General features: G+C 50.1%; 3 protein-coding genes across 7 annotated transcripts; 1 reads left to right on the plus strand and 2 right to left on the minus strand.

Annotated features, from left to right (window-relative positions):
* Positions 1-797: 797 nt before the first annotated feature.
* On the minus strand, positions 798-3,399 carry LOC115250595 (apoptotic chromatin condensation inducer in the nucleus-like). Of its 3 annotated transcripts, none has more exons than XM_029839591.1 (5): positions 3,209-3,399; positions 2,242-2,307; positions 2,038-2,149; positions 1,713-1,855; positions 798-1,580 (listed from the first exon to the last, which is right to left on the minus strand). In XM_029839591.1, exons 1-5 carry the CDS (start codon positions 3,341-3,343, stop codon positions 945-947), a joined length of 1,092 nt encoding a protein of 363 aa, XP_029695451.1. In that variant the 5' UTR covers positions 3,344-3,399; the 3' UTR covers positions 798-944. The 3 variants fall into 3 exon arrangements, with proteins under 3 accessions (XP_029695451.1, XP_029695452.1, XP_029695453.1); XM_029839592.1 differs by having other exon boundaries at positions 1,782-1,855; positions 3,209-3,397; XM_029839593.1 differs by having other exon boundaries at positions 798-1,577; positions 1,782-1,855; positions 3,209-3,394.
* Positions 3,400-3,570: 171 nt separating this feature from the next.
* Positions 3,571-12,162, minus strand: efs (embryonal Fyn-associated substrate). Of its 2 annotated transcripts, none has more exons than XM_029839584.1 (8): positions 11,890-12,162; positions 11,233-11,422; positions 9,262-10,551; positions 9,049-9,165; positions 7,193-8,128; positions 7,046-7,117; positions 5,489-5,746; positions 3,571-5,414 (listed from the first exon to the last, which is right to left on the minus strand). In XM_029839584.1, exons 2-8 carry the CDS (start codon positions 11,242-11,244, stop codon positions 5,229-5,231), a joined length of 2,871 nt encoding a protein of 956 aa, XP_029695444.1. In that variant the 5' UTR covers positions 11,245-11,422; positions 11,890-12,162; the 3' UTR covers positions 3,571-5,228. The 2 variants fall into 2 exon arrangements, with proteins under 2 accessions (XP_029695444.1, XP_011617487.2); XM_011619185.2 differs by having other exon boundaries at positions 11,885-12,162.
* On the plus strand, positions 11,160-14,243 carry LOC101070166 (dehydrogenase/reductase SDR family member 4-like). 2 transcript variants are annotated; one of them, XM_011619161.2, is made up of 9 exons: positions 11,160-11,296; positions 12,750-12,871; positions 12,999-13,176; positions 13,253-13,354; positions 13,426-13,496; positions 13,559-13,610; positions 13,677-13,811; positions 13,889-13,944; positions 14,024-14,243. In XM_011619161.2, the coding sequence occupies exons 1-9, from the start codon at positions 11,192-11,194 to the stop codon at positions 14,136-14,138; spliced, it is 936 nt and encodes a 311-aa protein (XP_011617463.2). In that variant the 5' UTR covers positions 11,160-11,191; the 3' UTR covers positions 14,139-14,243. The 2 variants fall into 2 exon arrangements, with proteins under 2 accessions (XP_011617463.2, NP_001264200.2); NM_001277271.2 differs by lacking the exon at positions 11,160-11,296 and having other exon boundaries at positions 12,759-12,871; positions 14,024-14,138.
* The last annotated feature ends 1,216 nt before the right edge of the window (positions 14,244-15,459 follow it).

Raw genomic sequence — 15,459 nt, forward strand, 5'->3', positions numbered from 1 at the left:
CTCCACAAAGTAAATGCATACTTATTATCACTGGTTTAATAGAACCTTTAACTTTACTAGCTATTAACATTAGTGTACATCAATAATGTTTACTCACCTTTGTGAAAGGTAGTTTTTCTTGTCTCCTTTTCTCAGGTTAGTGTTGTCCAAGACTTTTTGATCTGATTTCTGCAAAGTAAGTCATGGCGATAACAATCAACAAACAGCATTATGTGTAAAAGTGTGTTAGGTGAATCCTTTAAGTTAATGCAAACACAAAAAACAATATTTTTTTAATGGAGGTGCTAAATTAACATTAACAACAGAGTTGTACACTTGCTGTGACTGAAAAAGCAACGGAGTGTGGTGGTAAACTAAAAAAGATTCTCTGATGTTACACACACATCATCTCCTTACTACTGACCTTCTTTAGTTTGCTCTTATCCTCGGAGGAGGAAGAGGAGCTCGATGAACCTGAGGAGGAGTCGGATTTAGAGTCAGAATCGGATGAGGAATCTGAATCCTGGCCGCCACCACGGACTTTCTTCTTCCCGCTCTCTGGCGCCTCTGTCTGCATTTGGTGTTTTTCCTCTCTTCTCTTCAGCTCATCCTGAGGTTTTTCCTCCTCCTGGAGTTTCTCCCCCTCCGGCTGCTTCCTCTCCTCTTCCGTATCTTCCTGGGGGCTTTTCTTCTCCATCTCCCGCTCTTCTATCTCACCTTGTCCTCTGTCCTTGTCCTCCTCCACACCTTTGTTTCCCTGTAGGCTCCTTCTCTCTGGCACATGTGTTGGGGTTTTGCTGGAACTGGCAGGTCCACCATGGGACCCCTCCCCTGCATTGAAAGCCACCTCTGACTCCATCTTTTGCACGAGCAGAGACAGGGGTCCTGGTTTACGCATCGCTGGAGGCTCAGGACTGCTGGAACAAGAACTGGAATCAGAGTCTTTATTCTGCATGTCGTGAGGTTCAAAGGGCGCCGCGGCGCTTTCTCCCTCCTGCTCGGCCGTGTCTGGCGGGCTCTGCTTGGGAGTGTCGGGTAACGGAAAAAGGTTCGGAGGAGGAGAAGGAGGAGGGGTCGGGTGGCGGAGCTGCATTGGGGCGTGATGCGCCTGCGGCGGCGGGATGTGCTGCGGCGGCTGAAGCTTGCGTTTGGACCTCGCGAACGTTGCCGGCATGCTGGGAGGCACCTGCTGCGGCTGCGAGGCCGCCCTGTTGGCTCTCGGCGCCCCGCCCGGGCCAGGGCCCCCAGTCTTCGTCGTCCTCGCTCTCGGCGTCGTCGCTGTCGTCAGCGTCGCTGTCCTCGCGGGCGTGGCCCCCCGCCGACCGGCTTAAGTGGAGGACGGGATGAGCCGACCCCGGTTCAGTCGGCGCGGCGCCCTCCTCGTTGGTGCGAGGTACGGCGGGGGGCTGGGCCAGGACACGCACCGACAGGGAGGCTATGGCACGGGGGGGAGAAGGAGTCGGTGGCTCTTTGTGTCCTTGCTGAAAGGCAGCTTGTTGGATCTTAGCTCCTGGAACCTCAGCAGAGGGACCTGTTATCACGGGACCTAGCGTTGAATCTCCTTTCTCTTGTACCCTGGCCACTGAAGACTGGGAATGCTGCTGGACAGAAACAGGACAGCCTAAATGAATACTCCTTTTACAGGAGTAGAAAGTAAACCACACCCACTCTCGATTGTACATTTTAACAAAATACGATCTTCGAGTTTGTGTGACGAGCGGAAGATCACACACCCAGAAGACGGGGCTACCGCCACATCTGGTCAAACAGTTCCTGTCCTCTGAAGGAATGCGTGTGCTGACCTTGTTAGTGACACGGAGAGAGCTGTCATTGTCCTCCAACTGGTCTTCATCCTCCTCCACCACCGCTGGACTGTCTGTCAAAGACAGAAACACGACAGGAGTTAGTCAGCCCCGTCTCTCATTAGTCTTTAGAGTTGTAAATACCAGTGTTCTGAAGTGCATTGCTCCATAGAAACACTATTCGTGTCATATTAAAGATCAGGGTAGCTGGGCGGTATTTATTTTTGAGGTGCGACTGTTCGCATGACCGTTATACCATTGGCCTCCTCGTTCTGCTGGGCTTCTCTCTCCAGTCGCTGTCGTAGGAGCTCCTGCTGCTTGGCCAGGTACTGCTGTATGAAGCTATTCTGGCTCATCTCCTGACCGATCTACAGCACAAATGAGAGTACAATACGCCATTAATGTCATTAACATGCACCGCGCTGTTAACATGTACAAAGCACCCAGAATATAACAGCACCTGCGAGTTCGGCTGCAGCCCACAGTGAGACGAGGATGACTTCTGAAGGTTTTCAAGCATCAGAGCCTGCAAAAGAAGGAGTAGCGGCATTCTGTTATGCACTTTGTATTTAAAATGTTTCACATTTGTGGCCCTCAAAATACAGAAAAATATCCCCGTCATCTTTTAGATCTGATTTAGCTTCTCACCGCAGACTTATCAAAGTGTCTCTTGCATATGCATTTATCTATACAGCCTTGAATACGGTGTTAAGGTTTAATGTACCCGACTACCTCTACTGTTTTGAATTTAATGCAAAATGTGGTGGCGCTGCTCCCCTCTCCACCTGCAGGCTAACGCCAACAACTCGCAGCAATGACTTTGTAACCCACAACACGCGTGCACAGTCCACGATCCCTCACACAAAGCGCCGCATGTCCGCCATCAGCTCTCCGAAAGTCGCATTTAATCGCTGAATCTCAGCTCGATACAGCGTTGATACTTGAAAATACCCAACATTTCCGGTGCCGGACGGCGACAGAGCGGATCGCATCAATTTGCGCTGTGACCCGGAAAGTTATAATTAGCACCGGATTGGGACGTTATGGAAGACTTAAAGCCAAAATAACCAACTATTCTTGCGCTCCTAAATTTGTGTTTACATGGCGACGCGTGCCCCCCCACCGCGCGCGCGACAGCTCGCTTTAACGCCGTGCTTAGGCCTCGACTTGACAGGTGCACAGTTTGGCTGTGAGCAACACGGTGCGCCACGGGTAGCTGCGAACCGAACCCGAATTCGGTCGGTAGAAACGCGCCCCGTCGGTAGAATCAACCAGAATATGCGGTTGTACGCGCGTAATAACGCGCGTCAGACGATTTATGTATTCGCGCTTCCGAGCCCACCTCTACTGTTAACCCCCACCGTCTCTGGCCCTCTGCTAAACTTAGCCAGACTCGACAGAAGGCCGTAACACAAGCGCGAACTTGCCCCTTTCAGTCGCTTGATGAGCGTGTTCTTCTGTCCGCTCTTCGAGAGGTTTCTCTGCTCCAGAGCGGCCTTTAAATCGGCGACTCGGAGCGATTGTAGAGGTTTTCCATCAAGCGTAATATCTTCGTCCGCCATTTTGCTCCCTCCGCTTGTCCAAACTCCAACAAGCGTCGCTACGGCTGCTGCTCGGCGTCACAGTTCGGCAGTTTCCGGCAAAGATCGGAAACCCCGAGTCGGCGGTTCGCAGTGACAGTTGTCAAACACGCCTCGTCCCCAACCAGGGGGGCTTTTGGGGCCATTTTGATTTGTTTGCGGGCAAAATGTAAGAGCAATTTTCATCAATGCAATAATGCAAATCGATGTTCCAGACTCATCTGTTTAATTGCAAAGACGTGTTTGTGCATTCTGATCAGGAATACAAGACACAGATCAAATGTAGTGTTTAAAAGTAAAGAAACATAGGTCCAAGTGTTGTAGGAGACAATTACACTTCTATACCTCAGCAAACAGATATAGAATCCAATGATTTCACATACCTGTAGTGTAAAAAACACACACAAAAAAAACAGCTTTCTTCATTGTACATTATACTAGAACAAAATCAACTGCAGGGAAGTCGGTTATATAAAATCCAAGCAAAACTTGAAAGCCATGCAAAAAGTAAACCAGATCCAAGCACCGGAGGAATAAATACTGAATCCAAAATGATTTGCCAATAGGTTCTCTTCACTAAAACTAAGAACCGGTTCTGGCAGCCTGATGTCTTTAATACTTCAAGCCTCCACTAGGCGGCACTGTAACAGAACAAAAAGTCAAAAGTGGAACTTGCAATGATGATGATGATATGTAATGCCCTTATTAGAACGATTTCAACTAAAAACAAAAAAATAAACTACCATATTAAAAAGGACAAGACTGATGAATTGAATTCCAGAGCACCTTGAAGAAGAATCAGTTAATCAAACGACCACTCGATTCCAAAGTATTTCTCAGCTGCTCGCGTGCAAACCTATTTTGAAAAATAAAGTTAGGTTTATTGTTTTATTTTAAAGGTTTTTTCTTTTCTTCAAAGAAAAAGCTTAGTGTTGATAATACCATACCAGCCGCACACAGCAATCTCGGTTCTGCCAAAGGGAGCGAGCGAGCGATCACGCCAGACACGGGTGATCGCTGCGTGAAAAACAAGCTTGAAGCAAGGCGAACTTAATCATGCAGACCATAACAAGGCGTGTACAGACAGGTGAGCTTTGTCAACAGGTTCCCCCCCCCATCGCTAGGCTGTGGGAAACAAAAGGATTGGGCAATTGCTCCGATGAAATCTCTCCCGTTTGACCGAACCTCGGTATTGTCACGTTATGAACCGAACCTAGGAGGGACTTGGTGTAACCCTCCTGCAGCAGATTGCGTTCTTCTGTCGTTGCCGTGTAATAAAAATGGGTACGACACGTATGCAAGACATACTCGGCAAAGAAGGGGAGTTGGGCGAACGTCCTACTGCACACTTGAGTGGATGTGCTGCTCCGAGAGCTCTAGAATGACAATCACAAAAGGCCTTTAGGGCATCAGAAGTAGGCCACAGGCAGGATGTAAGGCCTCCTTCTGGGCTATTTTTGGAAGAGGGTAGAATGGCTAAATAAATAGAGGAAGGAAGAACAGTGGCTACTGTGTGAGAGAAGGAAATATATGCCAAACACAATAAAGCAAAGCTCTCATGAGCGATCTAAAGCGACAAATGCGGGCTCAACAATGTCAATAATTTAAAACGCCAAGGACAGACACGTGTGCCTGGCGTGAAAGCACATGGATCAGTATATAAACAAACACACACTCAGAGGTTAGAATCAATACAGTCAAAAAAAGAAAAGCTGAGTAACAGCTGCATAGAGGCCGCACACTTATCCCAGGGTTCAACTTCAATCGCATTCCAACAGAAGGTAACAGGAGTCCAGCAACAAATAAGGCATTCGAAAGAAGGAAAATAGACGTGTGGTGTAAACATTTTTTTTTTTTACGTGGGGGATCACGAGGAGATTTCTGCCAGACGCTGCAGCAGGGTGGAAAAGCCGGCGGCCTGCTGGGAGAGCTCGGCGACGCGGTCCACCATCTCCTGCGTGGCCGAGACTGACGGGTAACTCTGGGCGGCTCCCTTTGTTGCCACCACCACCGACTTCAAGGCCTGACAGAGTCGTCCGCCCGAGGTTGTGATCTGAGGAGAAGATGCACACATTTACAGCCTCTGTTTATTCTGCGAATTAGGCTCTTTTTCCTCCCTCTACGCACCTTGGCCCGAAGGTCAGGAGAGGTCAGGAGGCGGGACAGCGTGTCCCCGATGAACACCAGCTTGTGCGCCGTCACAATGAGGCTCTTCCCCCTGGCGACAAAGATGCGGGGCGGCTGGTTGCCCTGCACGCTGCTGTACAGCACGTCGATGGCGTCCGCCAGGCAGGACAGGTGAGCCAGGCTCTGGGAGGAGTAGAAGGACAGCAGCTCCGAGTCCTCCAGGGACAGGGCCACCGGCAGGCCCGGTGACGGCGACAACTGTTGAGGGGAAAAAGTCAATTAGTAGAACATAAAATGTTTATGGCAGTGAATTTAACACCCGCTTTCTGACTGCTCAGATGTCAAAGTGTGGCAGCTATACTATATTTACCCCCCCGCAGACTAGCGTACCACACATTCTTTCCATTCTGAACTTGAACGCTTCTTACCCAGCAAAAATGTGACACACGCTTTGTCTCCCGCGACTGAAATAAGAGGATTTCACGAGTTTCTTAGTCTCGGATGACTGTTGACATTTGGCTGTTAGTTTTCCAAAATGGGCAAACTGAATAATGCGTAACAGTCATACACCAGTAAGCCAGTTCCTAACTTGTTCAAAGGTTCACGAGGAGAGACGTGGGTGTAACCTGGGGCGACGAGAGCAGATGCTATTTTACCGTGCAAATCATCAATATTTTATTCCACAACAGGGAAATTAAATGGAAGCAACAGCCTTAATCTTAGGGGTGTAATTTATAGATATATAAAACTGAATTTGAAGGTACGGCTAAAAATACAGTAGGCAACATATCATCATGGTAAGTCACCAAGGAGTCAGCTGGAAGTCATCACAGCCTGTGTTATTATCTCTGGTTGGAGCTATAGCAACTGTTAGCGCAGTTGCTAGCAGGCCTGACAGCCCACAAAGACCAACCACCAGGGAGGGGGGGCAGCGGGGATCAAGCTGCAAATCCAAATGGGGAGTCAACTTGCTCCAGCTTTAATGGGGATAAACCTGGTTAAAGGTGAGGGAAAGCACCAGACACTAAAAAGACATGAGCTCACGGCTTACTTAATAAACAAAACACTCCCCCGAGCCACAAATCTGCCAAGATACTATCGATGCTCCAGTATTGTGCTGAAATTAAAGCCCAATGTTTACATTTCTTTAGCAGCCTTTGTAAGAAAAACGAGTGGTGCAAATAAGCGAAAGTATGAGCGCGCTCTTCTGTCCCTTATTGTCCGTCCGTCTCAGTATATGTGAGACCAGACTGTTCACTCCAACAAGTGACCACTTGTCTGTTGCCAACGGCGCAACCGAGGAAGTGAGCTGGGAGCAGACCAAACGCGGACTGGTCTGACGACAACACCAGCTCAGCAAAACCAGAGATGAGCCACTGGTTTTTTTTTTGTCCTCACACGTGTCCTTAAATCAGAGCCGGTGAGGCTGAAGTTCAAGTCGCGGCGCTCGTTGGTAAACATAGCGAACGCAGCGGATCGATTACTTCTGCGTGGATTAACTTTGGCAGCCGGAAGGAAAATCTGCTCATTTTTAAAGGGGAGGAAAAAAAGACTCACCTTCTGCTCCGTGCTGATGGTGTGGGTTGGGCCGTTCTCCGTCAGGGCGTCTGGAGGGGGCTCTGGCTTTCCCTGGTGTGTCACATGATGTCGAGGCTTCAACGGTCGTGTACTTATTAAAGCGTGGGAGGTGTGATTAGGACTGACCTGTAGCTTCACGTAACCCACGCTGTCTCCGGTCGGCACCGGGGTGGGGATGGGGGTCAGGCCGATCCCTGCGTACTCGTTGCTGGGGTCGTCTTCTCTGTCGGCGGGCGCCACTGTGAGCGTCACGGCAGACGGCGTGGGATTCAACGGGAAGGAGGGTTGAGGAGTCGGGGGCAGGGGTCTCTCCTGAATCCAGCTGCCTTTACGGGATCCCATCCCGCTTCCTGAGGATTTCCCGTCGGACACCGGGAGAGCCGGTAGCGGTCTGCGGGAGAGGGATTCTTGCGAAGGCAAGCGGGGGCGACTCTGCGCTTGCAGGAGGAGGGCGCTCTCCTCCAGCGAGCGATGCACCAGCAGCAGGAGCCCCTCAGACGGGGGGGCACAACCAGCGGTGGACAGCGCCGGCAGCAGGTCCGACATTCGCGCCCACGCCTGCTGGAGCGGCGGCGGCGGGTCGTCGGAATGGCTCGCTTTCCAGGTGGACAGGATTTCGGCCAGGGACGTGGCCAGGTCTCTAGACAACAGGGAGGGGGAGGGGCAGGAGGTGGCGCTCAGCACCGCGTGCATGAGGCTGGAGAGCGAAGCTCGCCACTGCACGTCGCCCGACCCGTTGCTGGAGACCGAGAGGCGGCGAGGCGTGCAGGTAGAGGCGGAAGACGACGACAGAGAGTGCGGCAGCCCTTCGACGGTCAGCGCGGGCATGTCGTAGATGCCGCAGTCCGGCTCGGAGGAATCTCCGCTGCTGGCTCTCTTCCCAGGCCCGGGAACCCGATACACCTCCCCGACCTGCGCCGCTTCCTCCGAGAGACTGGCGCTGAGCTCCGCCGTTGCCAGAGGCCCACCAGGAAGCGTAGGAACGCTGTAGACGTCGTCGGCTTCTTCGGACTGGACGTCTGATGTGGACACGTTCAGGGTGATGGTGGGGACGTCGTAAACCTACCAACGGAGAAGGTCAAACACCGAGCTTCAATATAGTCTGAGAGAATTTATTTGTTATTCTAACAAATGAAATTCCAGTGGAAATAGCTGCTTGTGTGCAGAAAGCCAACTAGAAGCCAATCTGGAATCCTCTCAGGACGGTTGAAGGAAAAACTGGTTTGGAAGTTGCTAAAAGCTGCTGCCTTTGTAGAAGTAGGACGTGAAGTTAAACAAAGGAAGCTTGTTATGTCTGAGGCAACCTCGTTGACCTAATCCTTCAGAAAGACACAGGGAATTCTATGGCTCTCCTCTAAATTATGTGTGATTCGGCGCTAAACAGAAAAAGGGAAAGAAATTCTGGACTGGAATCCTGGAGAGGGACGTCTGCCCGGAGAGCCAAGATTAAAACAAAGAGCTGGAACTAAAAATCAATGAATGCTTTGTGCAACTGTGCAACAAACTGACTAATAAACATCCCCACACCAGCCACAACAATCCCACACGCACAAAAAAATAAAAAAATAAACAGTCCACCTCCACCAACTGTAGTGGGGGTGGTGTCCAACAGCTGGCACACAGTAACATTAAGAGGAGAGCCCACTGGTGGTGGGGGTGGGGGGTTGGTGGCATGGCCCTGACAGATGGGTGTGACCCACACAGAAAATAGCAGCAGCGTTTGGACTGGATAGACTGGCTCCCGGAGCGGATTGGGACAGGTGCAGCCTCGCCTCAGTGGAACGTGGGAAGAACTGGCGACGCCGGTGGGGGCAAATCGCTTCACTTGCAGTGACACGAGCAGGGTGGCGCTTTCCCACACTACCCAGCTATGATGACTTCAATTAAAATTACCAGCAGGAAGAAAAAAAACTCCCCCCGTCTGCCCTGAAAATAAAAGGCCTTCCCGTCTGTACAGAAGAGACTCGAACAGGTTTATTTACCTCCGATCCAGAGTCGGCTTGTGGGGGGACACTGCGAGGGGTGTCATAGATGTCCTCATCAGTGAGGGAAGACGGCGCTGGACGCTGCCACCTGCCACTAGGAGGCGTATCGTACACCTGCCAGTTCAGAAACACATTTAATTTATAATCGCTAATAGCTAAAACTCCATCGCTACAAATTTTTGCTGTGTATCCATATGATGAGGAGCTGACCTGATCGTCCAGAAGGTCCAGGTGATCCTGAGGGTCCCCTTTCCTGCTCTGCTCGTTACTCCTGTCCTCTTTACAAGGCGTCCGATTCTGCTTGTCCGGCTCCTGGTTCGGTACCGCGGGAGCAACCTGAGCGGTGGGTTTAGGGGCGGAGTCGAGCTCCGCCAGCGACGGCACAGCTTGTTGTGCCTCTTTTCTCGTGACGCCCCTCACAGGAGGTGCAGGCGGGGGGGGTTTGCGGGTGAAATTCGGTGACCCGGGCACTCTGATCTGTCCTGCTCGGACCAGCAAAGGGGAACCCCGGTGACAGGCCAGGTTGGGCTTCCCCCTGGCCACAGCCACGACGGGCGCGACTCCCCTGTGCAGAGGCCGGGAGGATGCTTGGACAGGAAGTATCTGAGATGGGTGCTGGTGCGCCAGAGCCGTGGCCTGAGTCCGGGGTAGGTTTGTTCCGATGGGGGTAGGCGTTTGGTACATCCCAGGCATGTCCTGGTTGACTTTGGATGCTCCGCCCATGATGGAGGAGCCATTAGAGCAGACAGAATTACCCACAACTCCTCCTGTTGGGGATTGGTAAACCTCATCACTAGCTAGCGGCGTACCTTTGGGTACCAAGTAACAGTCGTCAGAGATTTCTGTCATTAAAGTCTCTCTTGGAACGAGATATGTGTTGTCCTCTGGTCTGTCAGCTGACCTCAGAGCGCCAGTGGGGGAGAGGTACACCGATTCTGACGCCACGAGAGCTGCTGGTTGCCTAGCGTTCTTCACCCCTGGAGGTATGGGACTTACTGGACTCTGATAAAGGCTCCCTGTCACGTCGGTACCTCGTCCTCTCAGAGAGGGCGAACGCGGACGCCCCGCCACCCCGATATCCCAGTCCGGCCTGGGCCGGGTGCCGGAGCTGGAGTGCGACCGCGGGCGCCCGCCTTCGACTTTACGCAGCTCGCCGGGCCTCGAGGCTACACCGACACCCCGGCTTTCTCCCGCAGACGGCGGAGAGCGATACACTCCATCGATGTCCTCCACGCTGCTGCAAATGGCCATCCGGGCCATCGGAGAGCCAGGAGACAGGTAGACGGAGTCCTCGGCGGCAGGGCCTGGGGGTGGAGCGGTCTGAAGAAGTCGCAGGCGGTTGGCGGGAGCGATTCCCTGTCGGCCGTGCAGGGAGCAGAGCCACCAACCGGGACCGCCACTCTGCTCCTGTTCAAGCACCATCAGGATGTCGCCCTTCCGGAACGCCAGCTCCTCAGGGCTTTCCGCGGTGTTGTCAAACAGCGCCTTGGCCAATACAGTCTGAGAGCGAGAAAAACGCCAAAATCACAAACACGGACCCCCTTTTTTTTTTTGGCTTCGACCTACGGCTCATGACACTGTCGGGCATTTCCACGGCGCGCACAAGCAACTTCATTGAGACGGCGATGCCAAGCCAAGACTATGAAAGGTCAATTGTCTCGGTCTATTGAATGGAATCTGAATAGGGGAGACCCGTTTAGCCCTTCTGTGTACAGACGGGTGGAAAGTAAATTAAAAATAAATATGCATCAAATGCAGCATGATAATAACCTCGGCATTCCCAGCTGCGCCACGGAGAGGCCGCGATCAATGATCAAATGGACACCGGAGCTAAATGTTAATGAGGGGACTGAGCGGAAGGGGGAGGGGGGTGAGAGGCACATCTGTCCCTTGCTGTTTAGGGCTTAATTGCCAACCCAAAGCCAAGGAGTCAGGCTCCCTTTCATTTTCTGAACCAACCCCCTGGGGATCACTAAGCTCCATTGAGCCATGTGGGGACCCCCCTATAACCATAAGAGAGGCAATTATGGCATAATAAAATACAGGTGAGGTGACACAAAACACACGATAAAGACACTTTTATATATTCTTGCAAGTTTGATTTACCACCGTGTCCCTCATGGGACAAAACTAGGAGTCCATGCAAAGCGACACAAAGAAAGGAGCAGCTCCTGTACTCACGGAGACAGACATGGTTGCAGGGTTAACCGCTACTTCTCAGAGAAAGTGTGAGCCCGGTGTCCTGGTGAGTCGGGATCATCCATTTATATCAGGATTTACGGGTGCGTCGATGGCCGGGGGATCCTGCTGCACCGGCACGGCTGGGTCTGCGAAGAAGGCATCCAAGTCCGGCCACCTCGTCGCCTCTTTCCTGCAACCCAAAAGCGCCTTTCAGATTGTTTTTCCACGGCTTTCGAGCCAGGCGAACGAGTGCGATCGGCTCTCCCAAAACACATGTTGGGGAAGGCAGCAGCAGCACCTGTCTCCTCTCCACGCCCCATCGCGTTACGTCGAAATCAACCCGTTCGGCGAGAGCTAGCGTTAGCCTAGCACATCGCCGTTAAACGTGAATTTACTGATGAAGCCAAATCCGCTGAGTGGGTATAAATAGGCAGAGCATTTAAAAATGAGTCGCCCTGATAAAAGCTAATAATGCAGACGCGGTTAGGCGAGAAATTATTAGCCATGATATCGCGACTCGTTTCAATCGCCTTTTGGAGCTAAAGCTAAAGTTCTGTTCAAAACAACAATACCAACGCCGGCGAAATTCGCTATTTGTCGGTTTCGGTCGGCCAATGTTGCCTCTGGGGAAAGTAATGAGAAAAGGAATTACCTCACTTTTTCTGATCGGCAACAATCTTCGCATCAGCGCACAGTCGGCGACTTCTTTTCAGGCGTGAAAATCGGTGGCCATCGGCGTTCTATCATCGTCGGCGATGACAACAAAATTATCCCCGCCTCCTCGGAGGTTCGCGTCGGCTCCGACGGCACCGAGCGCTTGGAGATCAGCGCCAGGTCCCATCCAGCAGCTCGGGAATCTTCTCGGGATCGGGCCCCGCCTCTTTATATGATTGGCTGGATTCGGCGTGGTGCATTCACTGTCCTCTGGATTAAATCGGGATTCACAAACTCATTTTTGAAAATAGAATGGTTGAACGCGTTTGCCTGAGTTTACAGTAATAAATTGATGGTACAGGTAGAGTGTTAGTTCCTTTTTGCGGATAAAACATTAATTCGCGTAGAAAATGCTTAATCTAAAGGTTAAAGCACGTCAGTAAATGGTTTAAGATTTTATTTTGATAGACGTTCGTTTATCCGGAAGTTTTGAGTGGATATAGGTCAAGAGTCGAAAAAGTCAGGAAGTCCAAGGTCTGGCGTGTTTTTTGTCACAATCTTCTGGTTTGCAGCTTCATGGTAACTTCTGCATGCATTATTTAAGAGGGCGGGGGACTAGATCCTTCATGGTAACGTCTGCATGCATTTTTTGGGGGGAAGACAAGGTCTTTAATCATAGTTGCATGACGTGCATTGGTTATCTTTGAAATATTGCACGTATCTGTAACCAAGTTATCTGCCTTTAAAAGTGATCGCGACTTTATTAATAATGAGAAAATATTTTTAAAACAAAGGACTCTTGCTTTTTGTTGCCGGCTGTTTTACAGCTACTCATTTGGTAACACACTTGCCTTTTCCTGTAGACACAGGTGATGTTAAGGTCCACATTAAGGTGCATCAGATCCAATCTAGTTGCTGGGCAAAGAAGAATGTCACAAAGCAGCCTTCATGGGAAGGTAGCCATTGTCACAGCCTCCACAGATGGGTAAGAAATTGTTGAGAAATGTCAACAATGCACTGAAAACAGACTTGTTTAATTAGCAAATGATCAACATATTCATGCATTTCAAAATGCAACTACGGTTAAACATTGTAATTTTCTTCCTTCTCAGAATCGGACTAGCAGCAGCGCAGGCTCTGGGAATGAGAGGAGCCCACGTGGTGGTGAGCAGCCGACGGCAGGCGAACGTGGACAAGGCCGTGGCTCTGCTGAGGACCCACAACATCCAAGTGACTGGAACCACCTGTAATGTTGGCAAAGGAGAAGACAGAGAGAAACTGATTCAGATGGTATTTTCATTCTTGTAACCACAACAACTCGGAATAGCGAGTGTTGAACACTTGATCTCTGGTGCTTTGGAAACAGACTCTGGATCAGTGTGGGGGGATCGACATCCTGGTGTCCAATGCGGCCGTCAATCCATTCTTTGGAAACATCCTGGACTCCACAGAGGACGTCTGGGACAAGGTGCGTTCAACCACGCATCAGTGTTGCTCCAGGAGACGTTCTCCAATGATTAATGCTTCACCTCTTTCCAGATCCTGTCTGTAAATGTGAAATCAGCCTTCCTCTTGACTAAGCTGGTGGTGCCTCACATGGAGAAGAGAGGGTGAGTGACTGGATGGGGCCGAACATTAGCCTAACTGTATACTGATGCATAAAATCTTTTAGAGGGGGAAATATCGTATTTGTATCATCTGTGGGGGCGTATCAACCAATGCAGGTGAGTGTCAATGTACCTCTCTGTTATCATATATGCAGTGAAATGTTAAAAAAAGAATTTCTGCAGGGACTTGGCCCCTACTGTGTGAGCAAAACCGCCCTGCTGGGCCTGACCAGGGTTCTGGCCACTGAGCTGGCTCAGAGTAACATAAGGGTCAACTGTGTGGCCCCTGGAGTCATAAAGACCAGATTCAGCTCTGCGGTAAGCAGAAACATCAGAGTCCTGCATATGATGGCTGATGTTTTGCTCTGAGGGCTAATTTCTGTTCATCTCTCCAGTTGTGGGAAAATGAAGCCATCATGGATGAATTTAAGAAGCAGCTCAGCATCAAAAGGTGCAGCTCAGGTTTAAGATTTTCACTGAGCTGTTGTCATGGTTGCACTTTTGAATATGTTGTGGTTGCTCCCCCCCAGGATCGGACAGGTGGAGGAAATTGGTGGGGTGGTTGCCTTTCTGTGTTCCGAGGAGGCTTCCTACATCACAGGAGAGACCATCACCGCGAGTGGGGGGATGGGCTGCCGCCTCTGAGCCCCTCAATATTACTAAAGTATTTTCAGATGTGCCTCAATATAGATTTTTATCCAATAATTTTTTTGGAGTGTAGAAACTGAAATTAAATAGATCAAACTGGCAGAAATGTCTCATATATTTTACTTTACTTCTCGGACGTGATGTCATTGCAGAGTTAATCAAAGCGAACAGTGAAGAAGCCGATATTACTGCCAGAGCAGAAATATGTCATATGAAGAGTTGGATGTCTTCACCGAGTATGACACTGACACTGGTTGTATTCCAAACCTGCAACTCAAGATCAAGCTAGCCAATGAAACGCTAGTCCAAAAGCACCACAACCCAATTTCCAAACCTTTGTACAGAGATGTAAAAGAATATGTGCAGAAACCCCTTGGCCTCAGATGGATACAAAAGTCAACCTCAACACACTCATCACCCGTGGATAAGAGCTTGTGTCCAAGTGTCGACTTTAGGGTATTAAATCGCAAAACCGTTCCCAACTATCACCCACTTCCAGGCATTCAGGATCTACCTGATAACCTTAGAGCAGGGGTGGGCAAACATTTTGATTCGTGGGCCACAATGGGTTCTAACATTTGACAAAGGGGCCAGACCAGGAGCAGATGGATGGATGGAGTGCTTTGGTAACCTCACCTCATTGGAGAAAAAATACACATCTTGGGATATGGAGAAAACATGTGCTTTAATTTCAAATGAAAATGAAGAGAAGCATTACAACAAAATATCTGACTTTGGAATGAGTCTTAAACCACTTAAAATCAAATGAATAAAATGTGCCTTTTTAAAAAAAATTAATAACCATTTCTATTTTAAAGCACTGAAAGTTCTGTTATCCTTCAGGATATCACCATCACTCTCCTCCTGACTGTCTTTTTTCTAGTGGGAAAACACCAGAATTGCAGTGAAAATTTAACATTAACAAGGTTTATTCATTTAATTTTTCAAGTTTGGCGGGCCAGATTAAAACGTTTAACGGGCCACGTGTGGCCCCCGGGCCTTAGTTTGCCCATGCCTGCCTTAGAGGCTACTCCTGGTTCTTGATCAAGTCAGTGCATACCACAGGGGTTTGTTGATTGGACCTCCAGGCACCTTAGCACCCCTTGGGGTCCATATGAGTGGCTTCGCCTCCAATTCGGCCTTACTAATGCCCCAGTGGCCTTTCAGTGATGTAAGGAGGGGTCCTTGACAGAATGGGATGAATGTTCTCCATATCTCGATGATGTGCTCTGTTTTTCTCGGACATTCCAGGATAATGCAGAGCATCTGAGAAGAGTACTCTCGCCCTTGGGGGCATGGCATGAAATTAATGCCCAAG

The sequence above is a fragment of the Takifugu rubripes genome, chromosome 8 (assembly GCF_901000725.2).
Source record: "Takifugu rubripes chromosome 8, fTakRub1.2, whole genome shotgun sequence".
NCBI lineage: Eukaryota > Metazoa > Chordata > Actinopteri > Tetraodontiformes > Tetraodontidae > Takifugu > Takifugu rubripes.